Raw genomic sequence first — 20,455 nt, 5'->3', positions numbered from 1 at the left:
GTTAGTTAGATTCTTGACTTCCGGTGTCTATTCAAACATCGAAAGTGAAAGTAGAATACAGGCAACAAAACACATGCCATGGTGACACGATAATAATACCCCTTTGACAAGTGAAATCGCTGATACAAGTATTGTGGCAACCATCACATGCATATTTAAAATGTCAATGCCTACAAAAAAGGTATGCGTGGCACACAGAAACAAATGCGTGTCTTGATTTAGCAGTCATTGGCACATTGCAATATCCTGGCACCGGGTGAAGACCACACAGCTAAACGGAACCTGACTACCAGTCAAATGTAAGTTTGAAATTTATATTCTTATGCAGACGAAGCAGCAGGCACTCTAAGATGATATCAGGATATCCCCTAGTGTTTTTTAGATAAGATAAAATATCATTATATTATTAACATGATTAAGACTATAAGAGTGCAGAGTTCTCCAAATCTATTTTTCCCTGGTTGTCCTTGAAAACAATCTGCTGCTTCTCACTATTAGTTCTATTGCAATATACCAAAATTTTGGTGGTCAAGACCGTCGGACCGCCACTTTTTTTAAGAACTCTGAGAGGGGTGATAGGAGGGATGTCATGCATCCCTAATTCCCCCAAAAATAAGACATTCTTTCCCCCATCTTGAAAAATTAATCATTGAATCCCAAGTCCCGATAATGGTCAATTCTGAATTCCCTTAAAAATAAGTCCCAATCCCTTATTCCTGCGAAAAAACAGACATAATCCTGATGTCCCGTAAAAGGTCCTTCCTCCCCTTTACTATTGCAGAAATAAACAAAAGAAGTCTTTTAAATTTGTGCAATTTCCTTATGTCACAATGTTTATGTTATTAAGTCACAGTAAGAACCAATTGTACTATGACATCTTTTATGCCAATTGACCTCAGGTCAACCATTGTAATTCATTGGTGAAAAACAACTAGAGATTGTCGTTTCCAAACATGTTGAATTGACAACAACAAAATGATATAAGTTTGTTTCTTTTCAATACATTGAAACATACCTCTACCCAAATAAACATTTCAATACATACATTGACATAAGGACTTGTCTGCAGGTCAGATATATAGCCTGTTATCGTCTAAGTGCATTTCTCAGGGATCTCCATGGATGAAAATTTAACCATGGAGGAACTTTTATCAGGACAAAATCTTGTTTGTAGTGATTTTAATAAGTTCATTCCTCCATTCTGTTGTAAGGAAGAGTGAATATATATTGATATATTGTTTATTATAGGCATGCCTTTATTATATTAATTTCATTATAGAATAACCAATATTATCTTTCATTGTCAGTAGAAAAAAGTCTTAATATCAAGCCTGGCTGCTCTAAGTCAAGGATGACCACTGATTATCGTACAGCAAAAAGACCAAATTTGTATACAAAGAAATGTGCAACTGCCAACAGAAAAGTTCTTGCAATGTAAGGAATTACTAGGCACAGGAATTGCTGATTGGTAAGAATATTATATTATTTTAAAAGAATTATGAAAAGACACATATTTAAGAACTTAACAATACATATTCATGATATTGTTGCTTAGAATAATTGAAACTAAAAATACTTTCTTGTATAAAGTTAAGTTTAAAGATTCAAAGCTTTGTACATTTTGTAAGGAGTCTGATGAAACTATGGAGCATTTGTTAGAATTTAGTATCCAATACATGCAACACATCTTATATGAGAATCTTTTTCATGAAAATTGGAACAATATTTTGTGAACTTTGCTATAAAAGAAACACATTTTTTTTTGGCCTTAAAAATTAGTTTACTTTTGAATTTGATGGTTATAATTGCAGAGAACTAATATATACATGTACAAATGCAAATTGTATGATTAGAAAAGGAGTTTTATAGAACTAAAAGCTAAAATAAGAAAATTCTATGGAAATGAACTGTTAAAGCTAAGAAAAACAGTACCACGAAATTGTTTTTCAAAAATTTGGGCTCTGTAGATTATATTAGTACTGATCAGTATCAGTTACATTTAATTCAACTACGTTAAAAGAATTAGCAGTCAATAAATGTTGTCAGCTTATAGCAGAGGTGGATTTAGAGGGAGGGGCCTAGGGCCTGGCCCCCCTTATGGAGCTACATATATGCTTAATGCATAGACTTTCTTGCGCTATTTTGGTCATTTTGTTAAAAAAAATCAGTATCTTTTTTGTCACTGTCAAATTCAAATCAGAAGTCACATTTTAAAGGAACTGACATCAACGATTTGCAGTATCAACGACATGAACAAGAAGTTTCTAACCCCTTTTTATAAAATATTGAATAAAAATGGGGGGAGGGGGGGGGGGGGGCAATAGTTTAAATTGAAATGATTTTCACAACTTAAAACTGCAAATGCCAAAGAAATAGATCGTGCATCTTTCAATTGTGACACAAAAAATATAAACCAGATGTATACAATTGATTATAATTACTAATGAATTCAATATTACAAAATGAAATTTTTTTAAATTATCATGTGGCAGTTTACATGGTTACTATTTGTATGATGAAATTTCAGGTCTCCCCATACTTGAAAGTAAAAATAATGTAAGATGAGCAAAATTAAAAGAATTCCTATCTTCCCTTTTTTTTTTTTTCAGAATGAAATTGTATTCTAATTAAGGATGTATTCTTCTGACGTTTCAGTCTCGTTGAAATCTCGTTCTGGAATTATTTCCAAAACATGTGATACAAGTGGAAAATATCAATGAATTTAACAAATGTTATAATTAAACTAAACTCTGTGAAAAATTGTTTATTTACAATGAGTAGTATTGGAGTATTCAATATTTCAAATTTTATTACCAATCAAGTCAGTCATTTTAGCCAAAATTTTGAGAAAATGGGTGAGGGTACAAGAAATGATTTTACCAGAAACATGTACATCCCTTACCACTTTTTTCTTTTCAAATTTCTTAGATATGTATTTTTTTTTTAATCATTTATAACAAAGAAGTTGAAATAATATGCATTTTGTTCTTAAAACAGAGAAAAATCACAAATTTACAAAATTGACAGTATGGTAAATTTGACACAAAAAAAGCATCAAAATATGATAAAATTTTCTTATATTAACACCTACCTATAGTTTTTTTAGGTTAAATTTATTCAGATTGGTCCACGTCATCTTTATTGCAAGTATGAAAAAAGTTTAATTGTGGAACTGTGATTTTTTTTCACGATAATAGCCCAAAAACAGGTAAAAATTGATGAAAAATGGGAAAATCATCAAAATTGGGTACTTTCAAAGGGCCGTAGCAAAAAGGAAAGTGCACCACCACATAATTTTTTCTTCACCAATTATTTTTTTACAGTCATATAAAAGCAAAAATCAGCTTAAGAAAAAAAATTTAATTCTAGAAATTTTTGGCTCCTTAGAGGTGTACATCCTTAACACACCATTGTGTTAAGCCTAAGGTTTCTTGTCAGTAAAAATGTTATATAAGCTATTCTTTCAATTATCATGATTAGGTCCAGTTCTAAAGCACTGTTTTTATTACACCTTCACATGTACCAGATTGATGATGCTTATAGTGTGTAAGGCCAAATTTAAAAAAAAACAAAAAAAACATGTGGTTTTGATTTTCTATCTACCCTAAACTTTTTAAGTCACAATGTGTCCTCAGTATATTCTTTAGAAAAAAATTTCAAAATAAAAAGAGATCCCTACATGTACCTACCATGACTTCCTAACCTACTTTTTTCTTCTTTATAACCAAATTCGCATATTATTTTAAGTGGTCTATTTAAATTTTATTTGTAGGTTTTAAAGGACATTGACCATGGAACATCCAGCTGTGGGGTTTGATGATCCAACCCTAATTGACCCCTTAGATGCCATTCTAAATGACCTTGCAGAACACCTTGATGGAGATCCCACAACATTCCAAGACCTTCTACAAATTTCAAGGTCTGATCTTGGGCCCAATAATATTGCCAACATTACCACAGCTATGGAGTATTTTAGAAGCATAGAAAACAACAAAGTTTATGACAAATTAGATTTGGTGGATTATCTAATAAATGTGACCGATACTTTGAACTACCATACAGTCATGGGAACCAATCGAGTCTCAGATCAGTTGAGTCAGTACAAAGAAAGACTTCTTAAACATAGAGAAGCACTGAGAACGAAAGGAGTCGATATTGATAAAAACTTTGTCGGGAGAATTGATGACATTAAAAAGATTGAGGGAGTAATATCTGGTGACTTTGCTCACTATGATTCTGTAAGAGGTAACATTAAATTACCTTTGACTCAACTTATGGTCCGAATTTTTTAATACCTTAATTACTGTAAATTCAGAAATGATTGTGATGTTTTTATTATTGTGAAAAATGCGACAGGGTTATAATCGCAATAATTCAAACTCCCATTCTGAAATTTTTTATATGAATTAAACAGGATTTTTCTCAATATTGCAAAAATTAAAATTGCATTTTAGTCTAAAATGACAAAATCGCAATAATAAATGCATGCAATAATTTCTGAATTTACAGTATGCTAATTTTATTTGAGATCAGAGAAGTCATCCCTTCCCCTCTCTCCATAAATTATGTAAATATATTCCGAATTGAAAGAGTTCTTTTGATATTATCATTCCTTTTCAAAGACAAACTACAATTAGCCCATACTCCATAGATTGTTTTCCATTCTTCAAGTTTCTTGTATATTTATACTATTTCTAACCATTTTTGCCTGTTTAAACAATATAATACTAATCAATTTAAATGTGAAAGCTTAGTGAAAGGGCTTAATATACTTTTACAAAATTTAGTTCATTCTGCCCAACTTTTAAATGTATAATTTATGAAATTTCATTCAATGAAAAAACAAGATAGGATGGGTAAAACCTTGATATGGTAGAAAATTCGTAATTTAATTTTTAATATTTTGTTTTGTAATCTTTGCAACAGGAGTTTGTATTTGTGGCTTAGGAGGAATGGGTAAAACAAGTTTAGCTAATGAGGTCTGCTACCGTCTTTATAAGTCAAACCAAAGATGGAAGATAATCAGAATTGATTTGAGGTAAGTCAACACACGGTGTAGAATACAGTTAAATTATGGCAACAATAGCTACTATTTATGATGGGTTATCAGCAAATTAAGCAATGTTATTTTAACAAGGAATTATTTAAATCTGGAATAATTTTGAATTCTGGAAAATTGATATGAAATATGTGATGAAAACTAACCCAATTTAGGAGGGGGGGGGGGGGGGGGGGGGGGGGGGGGGTTAGTTAGTTCATACTGAAATATCAGTGAAAGTAAAATTAACTGTTAGTCATGCATGCATGGCTAACCGTCTTTGGTACGGTTAGTTTTCATCATACATGCAGAATTCAAAATTATTCTAGATTCAAATAATTTCTTGTTTTTGCAAAAGGGATCAAAATGTTAAAAACCTATTTATTTTGAAATTTTGTTCTAAAGAATATACTGAGGACACATTGTGACTTAAAAAGTTTAGGGTAGATAGAAAATATCTGGAAAATATGCCATATTTGATGTACAAGAGTAAGAGTAATTTTATTCTCATTTTAAGAGAACCAGAACAATACAAGAACAGTGAAACTTCTCAAAACTGGCCGTCCAATAGACAATGGAAAACGGCTGGTTTTCAGGGTTGGCCTGTTTTTTGAAATTTGAAATCATCAAGAGGTACAAAGTGTTCTACTATACATCTTCAATAATTAGGGAGGCAGAATATATAGGGTAGGGGATACAAAAAATACATAGAATTTTTACTGATATAATCTCCTAGAAGTAGTAACATAAATAAAACAAATGTATCTTACGCAGATGTTTTTTGTGGCAAATTAAAATTCTGTTTTTAAAATGACATATTTTGAGTCATTATGGAATTTTTATGTTGTATTTTTACAGAGAGAGGAATACTTTATTATGTTGTTTTTTTACAGATAGGGATACTTTATTATGTTGTATTTTTACAGAGAGAGGGATACTTTATTATGTTGTATTTTTACAGAGAGAAGAATACTTTATTACGTTGTATTTTTACAGAGAGAGGGATACTTTATTATGTTGTATTTTTACAGAGAGAGGGATACTTTATTATATTGTATTTTTACAGAGAGAGGGATACTTTATTATGTTGTATTATTACAGAGAAAGGGATACTTTATTATGTTGTATTTTTACAGAGAGAGGGATACTTTATTATGTTGTATTTTTACAGAGAGAGGGATACTTTATTATATTGTATTTTTACAGAGAAAGGGATAATTTATTATGTTGTATTTTTACAGAGAGAGGGATACTTTATTATGTTGTATTTTTACAGAGAGAGGGATACTTTATTAGATTTACTGAGTTTAACACTAACAGAACTACATGAGACATTCAGTTCTACAGATATTCCAGAAATGATCAAGAAACTATGGAATATCATTCCTGACATAAAAAGAAGTGAGTGCCAACATGCAAAGTAGTCTCTCTTGATGGAATAACATCTCAGTTATCAATATGTATACATTATAAATTGTTTTGCACATTGACAAATTTTGGTGAAAACTTCATTGTGTTCATAATCAGTTGATTACAGCATGAATTTTATTATATTAATTTATGCTGTGCAATGAAATTAGTTTATGCTTACAAAGTCCATATTTAACCCTTTAGTGTTCCGAAAAAGGAAAAGTACTTATGCTGTGAAAGGTCCAAGATTAGAAGAGATGTTGTGAAGTGTTTTGTTTTATATACTCCCTTGCTGCCAGCCACATTGGCTAGCTAACAATTGTTTTGTTTATTTTTGTTTGTTTAAACTTTTCTTTAATTCTTTGGCAATTTAACCTTTTCCGAACCAATTGTATAAAAAAAGTTTAATCAACATGAGGTTGTCAATGAACTCAGAAGATGATTGTATGAGTTTAAGGGTCATAACCTTTATCAGCTCACTGGATGAATAAAATGAAATTAACAACTTTATGGAATGTGAGAGGGGATTTTAGTTTATCAAAACTGAAAATTTAATTAATAATCATTAGAGAAACAGATTCTTACATAGTTACTCGTGGATTATCGGATTTATCCAATTCAGATAGTTAAATTATCTAATTTTAAAATCTGAGCCTCCAATGTAAGAATCTATATTTACGTTTGTACTCAGAAAATATAGCATTATTTTCTTGTCCTTGAATAGATTTTTTTGGGGGGAAACAAGTTCCTAAAGGGTTAGACAAAAAATTTCAATAATGCAGGAAAATTTTGAAAATAAATGAGCTGACATTGCAACTGGCTTAATTGAATAATTTTTAGTTGTAGTGAGCTGGAAAATAAACGATCTGACTCACAAAATGTTTGAAATAGTTCCTCATGAAGACTAAAATATATATTTATGAAGCATTGTCTAAAAAAATTAATATTCTTGCAGTGTTGTCTCAAAAAGTAAATATTCATGCAGCCGATTGTCTAAAAACAATGATACTAGGTATACATACCTTTCTTACACTTATTGAAAATTAATGGTCATGTGAATACAAAAAATCAACATGTCTCAAACAGAATATCAAATGGTCAACCCCTCATGAGAAAGAACTATTATTTTCTTTTAAAGGGACAGTATTGTTATTTGATAATATAGATGGTCTTCTTCAAACCAGAAAAGGAAGGTAATTTCATTTCTTTCTGTTATATAAGAATAAGAAGATGTGGTATGATTGCCAATGAGACAACTCTCCACAAGAGACCAAATGACACAGAAATTAACAACTATAAAGTCACCGTACGGCCTTCAACAATGAGTAAAACCCATACTGCTATATATGAATTAGTTCAAGACCTTTTTGGTACTTTATGTAAATATGTAATTGTATTCATGGAAAGGGTAGTACAAATGCTAATTCACATCATACAGGATATTTGGTGTAGAGGTGTCCTCTGATTTATGGTGTAGAGGTGTCCTCTGATATTTGGTGTAGAGGTGTCCTCTGATTTTATTTGGAGGACACTGAAAATTTTATGAAATTGACTGTGTGAAACAGTTGCTCATATACAAATAAACATTTACAAAAATGAATTAGAACAACGAAAATTTCATACCCGTAAAAAGGACAACATATGGGTGATCAAATACATGGATCAAGAGCAAATGTTACCTTCTCAACTAAAAAATTAACTTGTTAAACAAAGAGCACTATCATGCTGCATAAGTTATACTTTTGAATAAATCATTTTTTAAGCAATTTTGCAAATTGTGCATGGGGCATGAATACAAAAATAAGCTTGTCAATCATGTTTAGGTCAGATAAGATTGGACATTATAATTATTTTATGATATAGGTGTAAATACCTTCTGCACTTTTCAGTGGATATCTACCCATTTGAACATAATAAGATTTTTAATGGCCTTTCAACACACACAAAATAAAAACATTAAATAATATTGTTAATATACTTTGGAAAAAAAAACTCTATATTTCCCTCTAAGAAGTAATGACTTTTACATTTTATGTTTCATTGCTATAACAGACAACAGATTCCACAGGTGTTGAAATTTTTCAATGACTTTCTACAGATGTTAGATGACAGTACGGTAAGTTAAACTTTTTTTCTGGAAAAAACACATTGTTGTAAATATAGAAATAAGATGATGTGGTATGATTGCCACCAGAAACCAATTGACATAGAAGTCAACTACTATAGGTCACTGCATAGCCTTCAACAATGAGCAAAAGCACTTGTGTTTGCATTTTTTCACATTTTGACCTACAGAACATTGTTTAAAATTGAAATTGCAAAAGTGAATATAAAGTGCCCTTTCCTTTTTACAGGTTAAATCCATATGCAAATATGATCAGATGATCAGTGTTCTGTCCAGATTTTACAATTGATGTGTGAAGTTCTCTCATTTGACCAATTTTTATGAGTGAACTTTGTTTGTCACTGGTTGAATTTTTGTTTGCCAATAAAAAAGATTTGATTTTGATTTTTGGTGTTTTAACGCCACTTTTGGGCTATTTCGTGGCGGCGAGTTTTTATTGGTGGAGGAAGCCGGAGTGCCCGGAGAAAACCACTGACCTTCGATAGGAAAACTGACAATCCTAGTCAATTAAGATTGGAGTAGAGTGCACCCGCACGAGCTGGGTTTGAACTCACAACCTCAGTGTTGACTGGCTAGTGATTACAGTAGTAACTACTTAGACCACTCGGCCACCGAGGCCCCTCCATAAAAAAGAAAACATTTATATATTAACACTTTTGATGAAATTGCTTTTTAGGTTTTGTTGCATAAAACAGGTGAGATGCATCTCTGTTTTAACAATATTCCTTCCTTTTGAAAGAAGGGAGGAATGTTGCTTTACTGTAATTGCTGTTTTGATGTTGCTGTTGTTGTTATTGTTGTAATATTGGTTAACTGCAACTTGCAAAAAGCTTGATGATTGAATCCATATTATATGTACATGATTAAGACTATAGATAAATAGCATATACAAAATGTAAATCTAGAGGTTAACATACAGTCTGTTGTTCAGTGGTTGTCGTTTGTTGATGTAGTTAATAGGTGTTTCTCGTTTTTTATATAGATTAGACCGTTTGTTTTTCTGTTTGAATTGGTTTACACTAGTCATTTTGGGTCCCGTTAAAGCATGCTGTTTGGTGTGAGCCAAGGCTCCGTGATGAAGGTTGAAGACAGTACTTTGACCTATAATTGTTAACTTTTTATACATTGTGACTTGGATGGAGAGTTGTCTCATTGGCACTGATACCACATCTTCTTATTTATATTTAACAATAGACAAGTGTCTATACAATTTTTCAAACTCTAAATAGTCTTCAGTCTGAAAAATAAGTGATTAAATTTAAGAGACTGAAAAATTGGTGATTAAATTTAAGAGACTGAAAAATTGGTGATTAAATTTAAGAATTCAAGGATCTGTCATCAATTCTTTTATATTATGTACACATCAGTTACAGAGTAGTAGTTGTCGGTGGTTCATGTCTGTCATATTTGTTTTTTGTAAATTGTTTTGTTATAGTTTTCTCTTTGACATTTTTACCTATTATGTCTGTTTTTCTTGTTCACACATTGTTGTCAATATAATGGGATTTTAATGTGACTGTCATACAAGTGAGAGGTTTAGCTAGCTATAAAACCAGGTTTAATCCACCATTTTCTACATAAGGAAATGCCTGTACAAAGTCAGAAATATGACAGTTGTTTTGATTTGTTTGAGCTTTTAATTTTGCCATTTGATAAGGGACTTTCCGTTTTGAATTTTTCTTGGAGTTCGGTATTTTAGTTATTTTACTTTTTTTTAATTGTTTTACATTTGTCATGTCAGTGCCTTTTATAGCCGACTACAAGTTATGGGCTTTTTATTATTGTTGAAGGTCGTTCAGGAGCCTATATTGCTTACTACCTCTTCATTTTAATTCTGGTGGATAGTTGTCTCATTAGCAATCATACCACATCTCCTCATTTTTATATTAGTTAACATATGGACAATAGGATGGTGCAAAATAATAAAGGAAGAAATGATGAAATACTTTAAATTATGAGACTAGCAATTTACATTTTTGTCTCGCCTTGACGGAGTCAAAAAGCGAGACATAGGTATGCTGTTTCCGGCGTTGGCAACAATGTATTAGTTTGTGATTAGGTCTAGTTCATGGTGAACCACTAGTGGTAGGTCAATGATATTTGGTATGCAGTTGTATTAGCATTGGCACATCTCATTACCATGGAGATTATTTGGCCCCGCCCCCTCAGTCAAGGTCTATTGACTTTGAAACTTTTCATAGTTTACATGTATAAGTTTGTGATTAGGTCAATTTATGGGGAACCACTAGTGGTAGGTCAATGATATTTGGTATGCAGTTGTATAAGCATTGGCATATCTCATTTCCATGGAGATTATTTGGCTCCACCTCCTTAGTCATGGTCTATAGACTTTGAAAAATTTGCTAAGTTAACATGTATTAATTTGTGATTAGGTCAGTTCAAGGGGAACCATTAGTGGTAGGCCAATGTTAATTGGTGTTCAGTTGTATAAGCATTAGCACATCTCATTTCCATGGAGAATATTTGGCCCCGCCTCCTCAGTCATGGTCTATTAGCTTTGAAACTTTTGCTTATTTTACATGTATTAGTTTGTGATTAGATCAGTTTAAGATGAACTGCTAATGTTAAGTCAATGATATTTGGTATGCAAATTTATTGGCATTTGCAAGTATCGTTTCCATGGAGATTATATAGCCCCACCCCTGATCATGGTTCATTGACTTTGAAACTTTTACATAGTTTACAAGTTAATGTTGTGTTTAGGTTTGTTTAAAGGGAACGACTTATAAAAAGTCAATGGTATTTGGTATGCAGTTGTATTAGCATTGGCACATCTCATTCCTTGGAGATTGTTTAGCCATGTACCTTCAGTCATGGTTCATCGACATTGAATATTTGCATAACTTACATGTTAAAGTATTGCTATTTTAATTTCAACATTTGCATTATCAAAATTACAAAAAGGAGAGACATATCTCTGTGATAACAGTTTATTTATATTTTCAGATCAGAATATTAATTACATCCAGACAGAAGTTGATTGCAGATGATGATAAACAGTTTATAGATAAAATGCGACAAATCGGTAAATCACAGAAAAGAATGGATGAGTTAGTACTAGAAATAGAACTGAAGCCCCTCAATGTTAAAGAGGCAACTGAACTTTATGAAAAATGTGTTGACAAACAGGTAATGATTTATTTTGAGGAAGATAAATTTACATGTACCTTAAAATGTAAATTCTATAAAAAAAACTCATTGTAAGTGGTCTCAAGTGTACATTTCTTGCAGATGTTTCTGAGAGGAGTTATAACCCTTTCTAATGTAAATTCTACATAAAACTATATTGTTAGCACTCTCAAGTGTATAGTTCTTGACAGATATATATGAAATTTTATCCAAGGTTTCAATCAACAATGTCTCAGACAAGTTCGAAAATCAGTGTTGATCAATTATTTTTACAGGAGTTATGTCCTTTAGAAATGGTTGTACTATGTAATTACATCACATGTATGTTTCAGTTTCATTTGAATCCTTAATTTTGATTTGGCTGACCACAATTGCTAGGCACTCTAATATCCTCTTTTATTTCTGTATGAAATTTCAAAGGTTTATATCAGCAATGTCTTGGGTGAGTTTGAAAATCAGCACTAATCTATTACAGGAGTGATGTCCCTTTAAAATGTAATTTATAATGAACATGTTATTGTAAGCACCCTCACACCTTCATTTCTTGTCAAATTTTTATGAAGTTTATATCATCAAGGTCTTGGAAGAGTGCCTACTAAAGACAGACGATTTTTCACTCTTATTGGATTTGTCTTTACATGTATATAAAGATTACAAAAGAAATTGCATCAAATTCTGATGAAAAATATATGCTTTACATAAATAAAAACAAATTGAATATTGTTTAATGTTAGCGTATGTGACGTCGCAATTTCATAATTACAAATCTATGAAAGAAACTTTTAGGAATGTGAATTTAACATTTCATTATAGAATTTGTTTATTATTTTCAGTACAAAACTGATAGAAAGATAACTGGAGATATTATACAATATTGTGGGTATTGTCCCTTGGCTATAAGGTCTACATGCAGTGCAGTTAATGGTGGACTCCTTGAACCTCAAGTTATTAGATATAACTTAAAAATAGCTGCAGAAAAGGGTGGACTCTCCCATGCTTTGCAAGTTAACAATTGTCTAGGACAAACTTTCAGTTCTCTCAGTGACGAATACCAGAAGAAATTGGCAAGACTTACGGTATTCCAGACAGCAAAGTTTGATTTTCCTGCTGCCAGTGCTGTGTTTGGTGAACTTTACATGACTATGAGACCCAAAATGGATCTGTTAGCATTAAAAACTCGGCATTTTGTTGAAATAGCAGAAACTGAAGATTACATGCCAAAAGAGAAAACAAGTTCGGCTACAATTGACATTTTTTTGTCTTCGAAATTGAGGTATTCTTTGCATCCACTTGTTTACATGTTCCTAAAAGAACTAATTAAGGATGGATATTTTCAAGATGAAGTTAAAATGGCAAGGCAAGGATTTGTCAGTCATTTTGAAAAAGCTGTGCAGAAAATAGGTGAACAAATGGACAAAAACTGTATGAAAGCTTGGAGGATGATTGAAGAAAATAAGAAGCACTTCATTAGTTTGTTTAAAGATGACCATGTCGTAGATACAGAGACAACCATAGATATGAAGGAAAGAATTTTACTTTGTACCCAACTGGTTTTAGTTGGAAACCTCTTGCTTGGAGATTTTCATAGGTATGTAAATATATATTCAGTGCTAAGGATTTTTTTGTTGTTACTTGACCATGAAGCTGTAGCAACACATAGGGGTATTTTTAGTTGTATTGCGTTCTTGTTCATGCACTCTCTGTTTATCCTCACCTCTTGAAAAAGGCTTGACAGAATTCAACCAACCTTACATAGATTTTTCTACAGGACAGTAAGGCCATTTTATCTGGTAAAAAAAAAATCACTCAGAGGGTAGAAACAGACCAAGCAGGGTTAGGGGAAACTAACAATCTTTTAAGGATGGCTTATGTTGAGTAGCTGCTATTTTTATTTTGTCCTGAGTGATTTTTGGGCTTGACATTTCTGCTTATATTATTTAGTGACAGCAGTTGCCATACTTCATTTTGTACTATGAAGATTTTAGGGGGTAGATAAAGTTTACGTTTCAAGTAGGCCAATTTTTGTTAGTGGTTGTTGTGTCTGATAGTCCATTCATTCCTTAAAACTACTAACAATCTTTGTAAAAACACTATTTGAAAACCAGTTTCATGTATATTTGTCATGTCAGGGCCTTTTATAGCTTGCAAACCTGTCAACTGACCCATATTTTGCGGGTCACACCCGTGAATTTCCCCTCTCCCCGGGATTTTTTAAATACCCGACGGGTGATCTAATAACCCATGAATTCAGAAAATGACCCGTTTTCACCCGTATTTCTGACCATTATTGATTCTGGTATTTAGAAGTGAAATATACATTCGGTTTTATCAATTTTTTTCCTTTCAAAAAGAAAACAATTGAAAAGTCAAAACTTAGGATTTGCTTATTTACCTTGCTCTTAATTGTATAAATACAGCTTTCGAAACATATTTTGACAATCCTTTGATTAAAAAGTAATAATTCGCTTATTATCTCGTTAATTGTACCCCAGAAAGTTGAAGCCAGTCAAGCTTGACATATAATTCTATGTCCTGATTATGAGATTTGCCGTTTGCAAATATCAATTATCCTATAATAATCCTTTTAAAACAATTTGAACATTTCTGTTAGAGATATACAAGTCCCTTATAAACTTTAAACCATTTAATTTTGTTATCACTTAAATGTAAAAGCTTCGAGTCAAATCCATGATACATATGCTCTAGAAATTGCACTGGAAGTAAACACACTTACTTTTTTTTATACGCCCATTTATTGGACGTATAATGGTATACCGTTGACTGTCTGTACGTCCCTCAACAAGTCGGACATTAACTCAAAAAAGCTTCAACCAATATGCATGAAACTTTGATGAATTGTTTAATATCTATTGACGTGAGCTCCCTTTTGTTTTTTATAAATTTCAGATTTACCGTTTCCGAGTTTTGGGGTTTTATTCATTAAAAAAGGGGGATTTTCCAGTTTTCCGACAATAACTCAAGAATGCTTTCACCAACTTGAAAGAAATTTTAATTAATTGTTTATATCTATTGACATAAGCTCCCTTTCGATTTTTATAAATTTTAGATTCTACGTTTCCGAGTTACAGGGTTTTATTCATAAAAAAAGGGTGATTTTCCAGTTTTCGGGCAATAACTAAAAAATGCTTTCAGCAGTTCTCATGAAACATTGGTGAATTGTTTATATCTGTTGATGTAAGCTTCCTTTAGAATTTTATAAATTTTAGATTTTACATTTCTGAGTTATGGGGTTTTATTCATTAAAAAAGGGGGGATTTTCCAGTTTTGGACAATAACTCAAAAATGCTTTCAGCAGTTCTCATGAAACTTTGGTGAATTATTTATAGTTATTGATGTAATCTCCCTATTGATTTTCATAATTTTCAAATATGACATTGAGAAGAAATTGAACTTTATTTGTTTATAGTCTGACAACAGATTTACTAAGTATTGCTCAACAGCACAGTGTATTGCACAACAGCAAGAAATCTTTAATTGAATATAAATTCAATTCATATAACCAATTTTAAGTTCTTTGAATACATTTATTCAGAAACCTATAATATGTCAATTAATTGCAATACTCATAGAAGAAGACCCTATATTAATACTGAACGAATAACAATGAGATGAAGAACAACGATCAAGAGTTGTTGACGTATTTTCTAAACTATGTTGAAGTCCTTCCTTTAATCACAAAGTGATTAAAAATTGTTCTAGAGTTGTCTCTCTTTGTCTGTTGTTAATTGTAATTCACAAATACCAAAATTAAAATACTACAGACTTTCTGTATATTATACTCATTTTTGTAGAGGTTCCATCCTCTGTTTTTCCTTTATAACTTTTACAACTTATACAAAAACAATCATTCTAATTACACATACATTTTATTACACCAACTTGTATTTACATTTTCATGACTACAATATACATTTTTACTTTGTGGCATTACTTTGGCTACAGAGTATTCTATAATATTTTGTTGAGGCGCCAGGGTGACTACCGATTACCTATACACAATGGCTATCAGCTGACCTATGTTGACATAGTGTCATAAAACCCCTGGTAGTTAAACACGGTTACACCACCACCTACCATGGGGAGTGACCGGGGAAAACACTCGTATTACCAATGCTCCAGTTATTAGTGCCCCACCTGTTGGCAGGTGTAGGCCTCCCTTCTATAAGATGAGGTGGAGGAGGTCCCAGAGTTACCCATCTGTAGACCCCACCGTTACCACTAACCACATTTTCCAAACCTGCAAATTGTAGAACTTGTCAGGCCCAGAGCAAGGGCCGAGTGAAATAATCCCCCAATCACTACCAGTCTCCCTGGACCTCCCCCATTCAAAATTGACTCTGCGCCTAAGGATAGTAGAAGAAAATTAATTTCTTTAAAATGTCTTGTTTTCTTCCCAATTAATAAAATTGGTAATTAATATAAACTTAAATTCATTCTGGTTGCTTAAATCACAATAGTTCATATATAAATAAAGTGCTTAATAACGGAAATGTCCAAATCAAAGAAACGCAAGTTTACTCCAAACTATCCTGTATTGGTCCAATACCATGGAGGAACTGTTTGGATACTGGTAACCATAATATGGCAACCAAATACAGCAAACTAGTGCCTGAAAATATGAAACAAAAAAAACAGCAGCAACTATTCTTATTTGGGAGGGTGGGTGGGTTTTAAATAATTTAACTAATTTCTGCAGCACCTGCTTTGTTGTTGACAGCAAATTAACAAGTGCCCGATACGGGAATTCCAAAATTCAGATTCCACCTGAGAGCGCCATCTATGGCCATGCCAAATATGGCAATGAGCTAAAGGCTGCAACACCCACACACCCACACAAATATTTGATTGAATTAAACCAGATTATTGAAAATATAAAATTTTGATAATCTCTATTAATTGCAATACTCATAGAAGAAGACCCTATATTAATACTGAACGAATAACAATGAGATGAAGAACAACGATCAAGAGTTGTTGACGTATTTTCTAAACTATGTTGAAGTCCTTCCTTTAATCACAAAGTGATTAAAAATTGTTCTAGAGTTGTCTCTCTTTGTCTGTTGTTAATTGTAATTCACAAATACCAAAATTAAAATACTACAGACTTTCTGTATATTATACTCATTTGTGTAGAGGTTCCATCCTCTGTTTTCCTTTATAACTTTTACAACTTATACAAAAACAATCATTCTAATTACACATACATTTTATTACACCAACTTGTATTTACATTTTTATGACTAGAATATACATTTTTACTTTGTGGCATTACTTTGGCTACAGAGTATTCTATAATATTTTGTTGAGGCGCCAGGGTGACTACCGATTACCTATACACAATGGCTATCAGCTGACCTATGTTGACATAGTGTCATAAAACCCCTGGTAGTTAAACACGGTTACACCACCACCTACCATGGGGAGTGACCGAGGAAAACACTCGTATTACCAATGCTCCAGTTATTAGTGCCCCACCTGTTGGCAGGTGTAGGCCTCCCTTCTATAAGATGAGGTGGAGGAGGTCCCAGAGTTACCCATCTGTAGACCCCACCGTTACCACTTTTTCCAAACCTGCAAATTGTAGAACTTGTCAGGCCCAGAGCAAGGGCCGAGTGAAATAATCCCCCAATCACTACCAGTCTCCCTGGACCGCCACATGAGAGCCCAAGTCAGCTACCAAATCTGACTTGGGTTCTCACCTCCACAAAATTTACATTATTGAAGCATTGGAAAAGTTGAAATTGTTGTGCGTAGGAAAGACTCAACCCCTCCTTGTATATTATTTAAGAAAACCTGATTTCCAGTTTGTGATAAATGAGTTCCATCTGTTCTGTATAAAGACACTTCACTTGCCCTAATGTTCTCATGTAAAATAGCTTTCCCCCCATTTTCTATTACAAAGTTTTTGACCACTGAATTCACTCTTTTTCTCTTCTGTTCGATTATTGCACCCGCATTCAAGGGTGCAAAATGCCAGTATCTGCGCTGTAGCATTGAAGACCATATTATAATAACATTTTTAAATAAAGCCTGGTAACGTAGGATAGAACATTTTACATTTTCAATTAAACCCTTCCCTGTCAATTCTAAATCTGTCAAATCATTAGCTCCACAGTGAATAATAATAAAATTAGGAGAAGGTAAAAATTTTCTTTTTGCATCCAGTAGAGAGTCTAAATCTTTAATCTGTAAACCAGGTTGCCCAATCCAGTATGTTGTAACACCTTTGGACTCCAGTCCCAGGTTGGTCCTACCATATTTCTTCGCCTCTACATTGGCCCAATGAACAAGGGAACTTCCAACAATCCATAAAATCTTGGGACCTGTGAAAACTTGTAGCTTGTTAGCCTTTTGAAACTAGAAAAATTGCAACCTAATACATGTATAGCGAGAATAAGCATGCGATTTCCATCTGCCTAATTTCATAATTACCTCCTCTGAGACCCCCTGCCTGGCTAGTTCCGTGGCTCCCCCAATTCCAAAACTATGTGACCTAAAATGACCTTTACTAATATGAAGAAAATGTAAAGCCTTTTCCAGTATACTGCTGAATTGGTATCTAGTTAAAGGCATACCATTATAATGAATAAACAAATTTTTATTATTACAGGTAGGTTGTACCTTTAAGTATTCGTTCGTGAGTCGTATCGGACAGTAGTTTTTTCTGTTCTCAGGTATCAATAAAGTAACGGACTTTCCCTTTTGGTCAGTTTTTGACCACCTTACCCTTAGCTCCAGGACTTTTTTCTTAACTAAAATATCAGAAATTGTTAAGTTGGAGCCATTTATAACAGACTTAGTTTTTGAAGTAGTGATTTCCCCTACCCTTAGCAAACCAAAGAAGGCAACTGAAAAAACTTCTGAAAATAAAGCAGCTTCATATTTATTCTTACATATATACTTTATCTAAACAACCTATCATATCTGCTAACAATTGCACTGTAATTGGTGCTCTAATGTCATTACGTTTCCCTCTTTGAATTCTTTTTATTCCTTCTAATGCCTTGCCAATTATAAAGAATTTTGTAGTATCCTGTATGCCTTGTATTTTATGATGGTATGAAACTCCTGATATATAAGATGATATGGTACCCCCAGAAAGACCTTGTACTGACAAAAAAGCTATGAAATTTAGCAAATCATTGACTGGCACTGGCCAATGCTGTTTCAATTTGTAAGATGATCTAAAATTACAAAGTTTTGACAGAGCCAAATTGTATGATTTTTGTGTATTTTTGGACACACCTTGATTGACAATATAATCTGCCACCTGACTTAAATGTTCCAGATCTGTGTTGGAATTTTGGTTGGCCACTGGTCTGCTTCTGGAGCTAGGCTTCTGAACTTCCCCCACTGAGAGCGAGAAAGACAATCAGCAATTTGGTTTTGTTTTGAAGGGATATAAATTGCCTTAACTGACGTATTGTTTTTTAAGTTCATTAAAACCATTTGTCTTACTAAAGTCATAACTCTACTTGATTTGCTAGTTTTCATATTAATGATTTGAACAACCGCCTGATTATCAACATGAAAAATAACTTTTTTGTTAACAAAATATGATTCCCAGGACATAAGTGCTGCTACAACTGGAAACAACTCTAACAATGTCATATCTCTGGTGATTCCAGTTTCAACCCAATGTTTTGGCCATATGCCTTGGGCCCACTGACCTGCAAAATAGATCCCATACCCACCTTTGGACCCCCCCTGCACTATCTGTAAACAACTCTAATTTTTCATTTGAAACCCATACATTGTCGGTTATTACAGTGACACCATTGTATTGTTTTAAAAAGTCTAACCAAACTTCTAAATCTGCTTTCATCTGCTTGTTTACTCGAATTTTGTAATATGATTTTCTTACCCCGATTGTTGAATTTACGAGTCTGCGACAGAAGGTGCGGCCTGGAGCAACCACCTTACAAGCAAAATTCAGGAGCCCAAGAAGAGATTGCATATCTTTAAGAGTTATTTTAGAACTGTCTAAGGTATCTCTGATTTTTTGTGAGAGTTTGACAAGTTTTTCATTTGGAAGCCGCATGATTAAATTCTGTGTATCAAATTCTATACCCAAAAAAATGAGTAATGTAGTAGGCAAAGTAGTCTTGTCACTAGCAAGAGGAATACCTATTTTATCGCATACCTCTTGGAATATCTTCAAAGTATTGCCAACTTTTGATGTTTGGCTCGACTCGACAAAAAGAAAATCATCTAAATAATGGAGGATATGATCATTTCCGCTTTTTTGCTGTATTATCCAATGCAAAGCTTTTGCAAATTTCTCCCACAGGCCCCCATTGGCATCATTTTATTAAGATAATATTCGCCCTGAAATTTTATCCCTAACAAGTCAAAATCCTGCGGGGCAATTGGCAACAAGCGAAAAAGCCGCTTTTACATCACACTGACTTAAACGGGCAAATGTTTTGTGTCTATTAATCAAACATGCTGCTTCGTCCACTGAACTGTACTGCACTGAACAATGATCTTTATCAATACAATCATTTATTGAATTATTCTCAGGATAGGATAAATGTTGAATAAGTCTAAAATCCCCATCCTTTTTTGGCACTAGCCCCATTGGTGATACCTGCAGTGTGGGAAAAGGCGGGTATCTGAAAGGACCAGCAATGCGACCAAGTTTAACTTCCTTCATTAATTTTTCTTTAAAAATGTTGGGTAGCTGTAATGCACTTTTTAAATTGGAACTC

The 20,455-nt window shown here is 33.0% G+C and overlaps 1 protein-coding gene across 2 annotated transcripts in view; it reads left to right on the top strand.

Moving 5' to 3' along the window:
- The first annotated feature begins 36 nt into the window (after positions 1–36).
- The window catches only part of LOC127736518 (uncharacterized), a 37,942-nt gene continuing 17,523 nt past the window's right edge, over positions 37–20,455 (top strand). The window contains exons 1-9 of one of the 2 annotated variants that reach the window (XM_052247085.1): positions 37–299; positions 1,311–1,468; positions 3,773–4,245; positions 4,927–5,038; positions 6,315–6,439; positions 7,587–7,641; positions 8,501–8,564; positions 11,541–11,723; positions 12,557–13,311. In XM_052247085.1, coding sequence (XP_052103045.1) covers positions 3,792–4,245; positions 4,927–5,038; positions 6,315–6,439; positions 7,587–7,641; positions 8,501–8,564; positions 11,541–11,723; positions 12,557–13,311 — 1,748 coding nt within the window. In that variant the 5' untranslated portion in view covers positions 37–299; positions 1,311–1,468; positions 3,773–3,791. Of the gene's footprint in view, positions 300–1,307; positions 1,469–3,772; positions 4,246–4,926; positions 5,039–6,314; positions 6,440–7,586; positions 7,642–8,500; positions 8,565–11,540; positions 11,724–12,556; positions 13,312–20,455 lie in introns of both variants that reach the window. The other variant, XM_052247084.1, reaches the window with a different exon arrangement.

This window comes from Mytilus californianus, unplaced genomic scaffold (assembly GCF_021869535.1).
Source record: "Mytilus californianus isolate M0D057914Y unplaced genomic scaffold, xbMytCali1.0.p SCAF_31, whole genome shotgun sequence".
In the NCBI taxonomy this organism is placed as follows: domain Eukaryota; kingdom Metazoa; phylum Mollusca; class Bivalvia; order Mytilida; family Mytilidae; genus Mytilus; species Mytilus californianus.
Note: the sequence above shows the minus strand (reverse complement) of the source record. Positions and strands in the feature narration are given on the sequence as shown.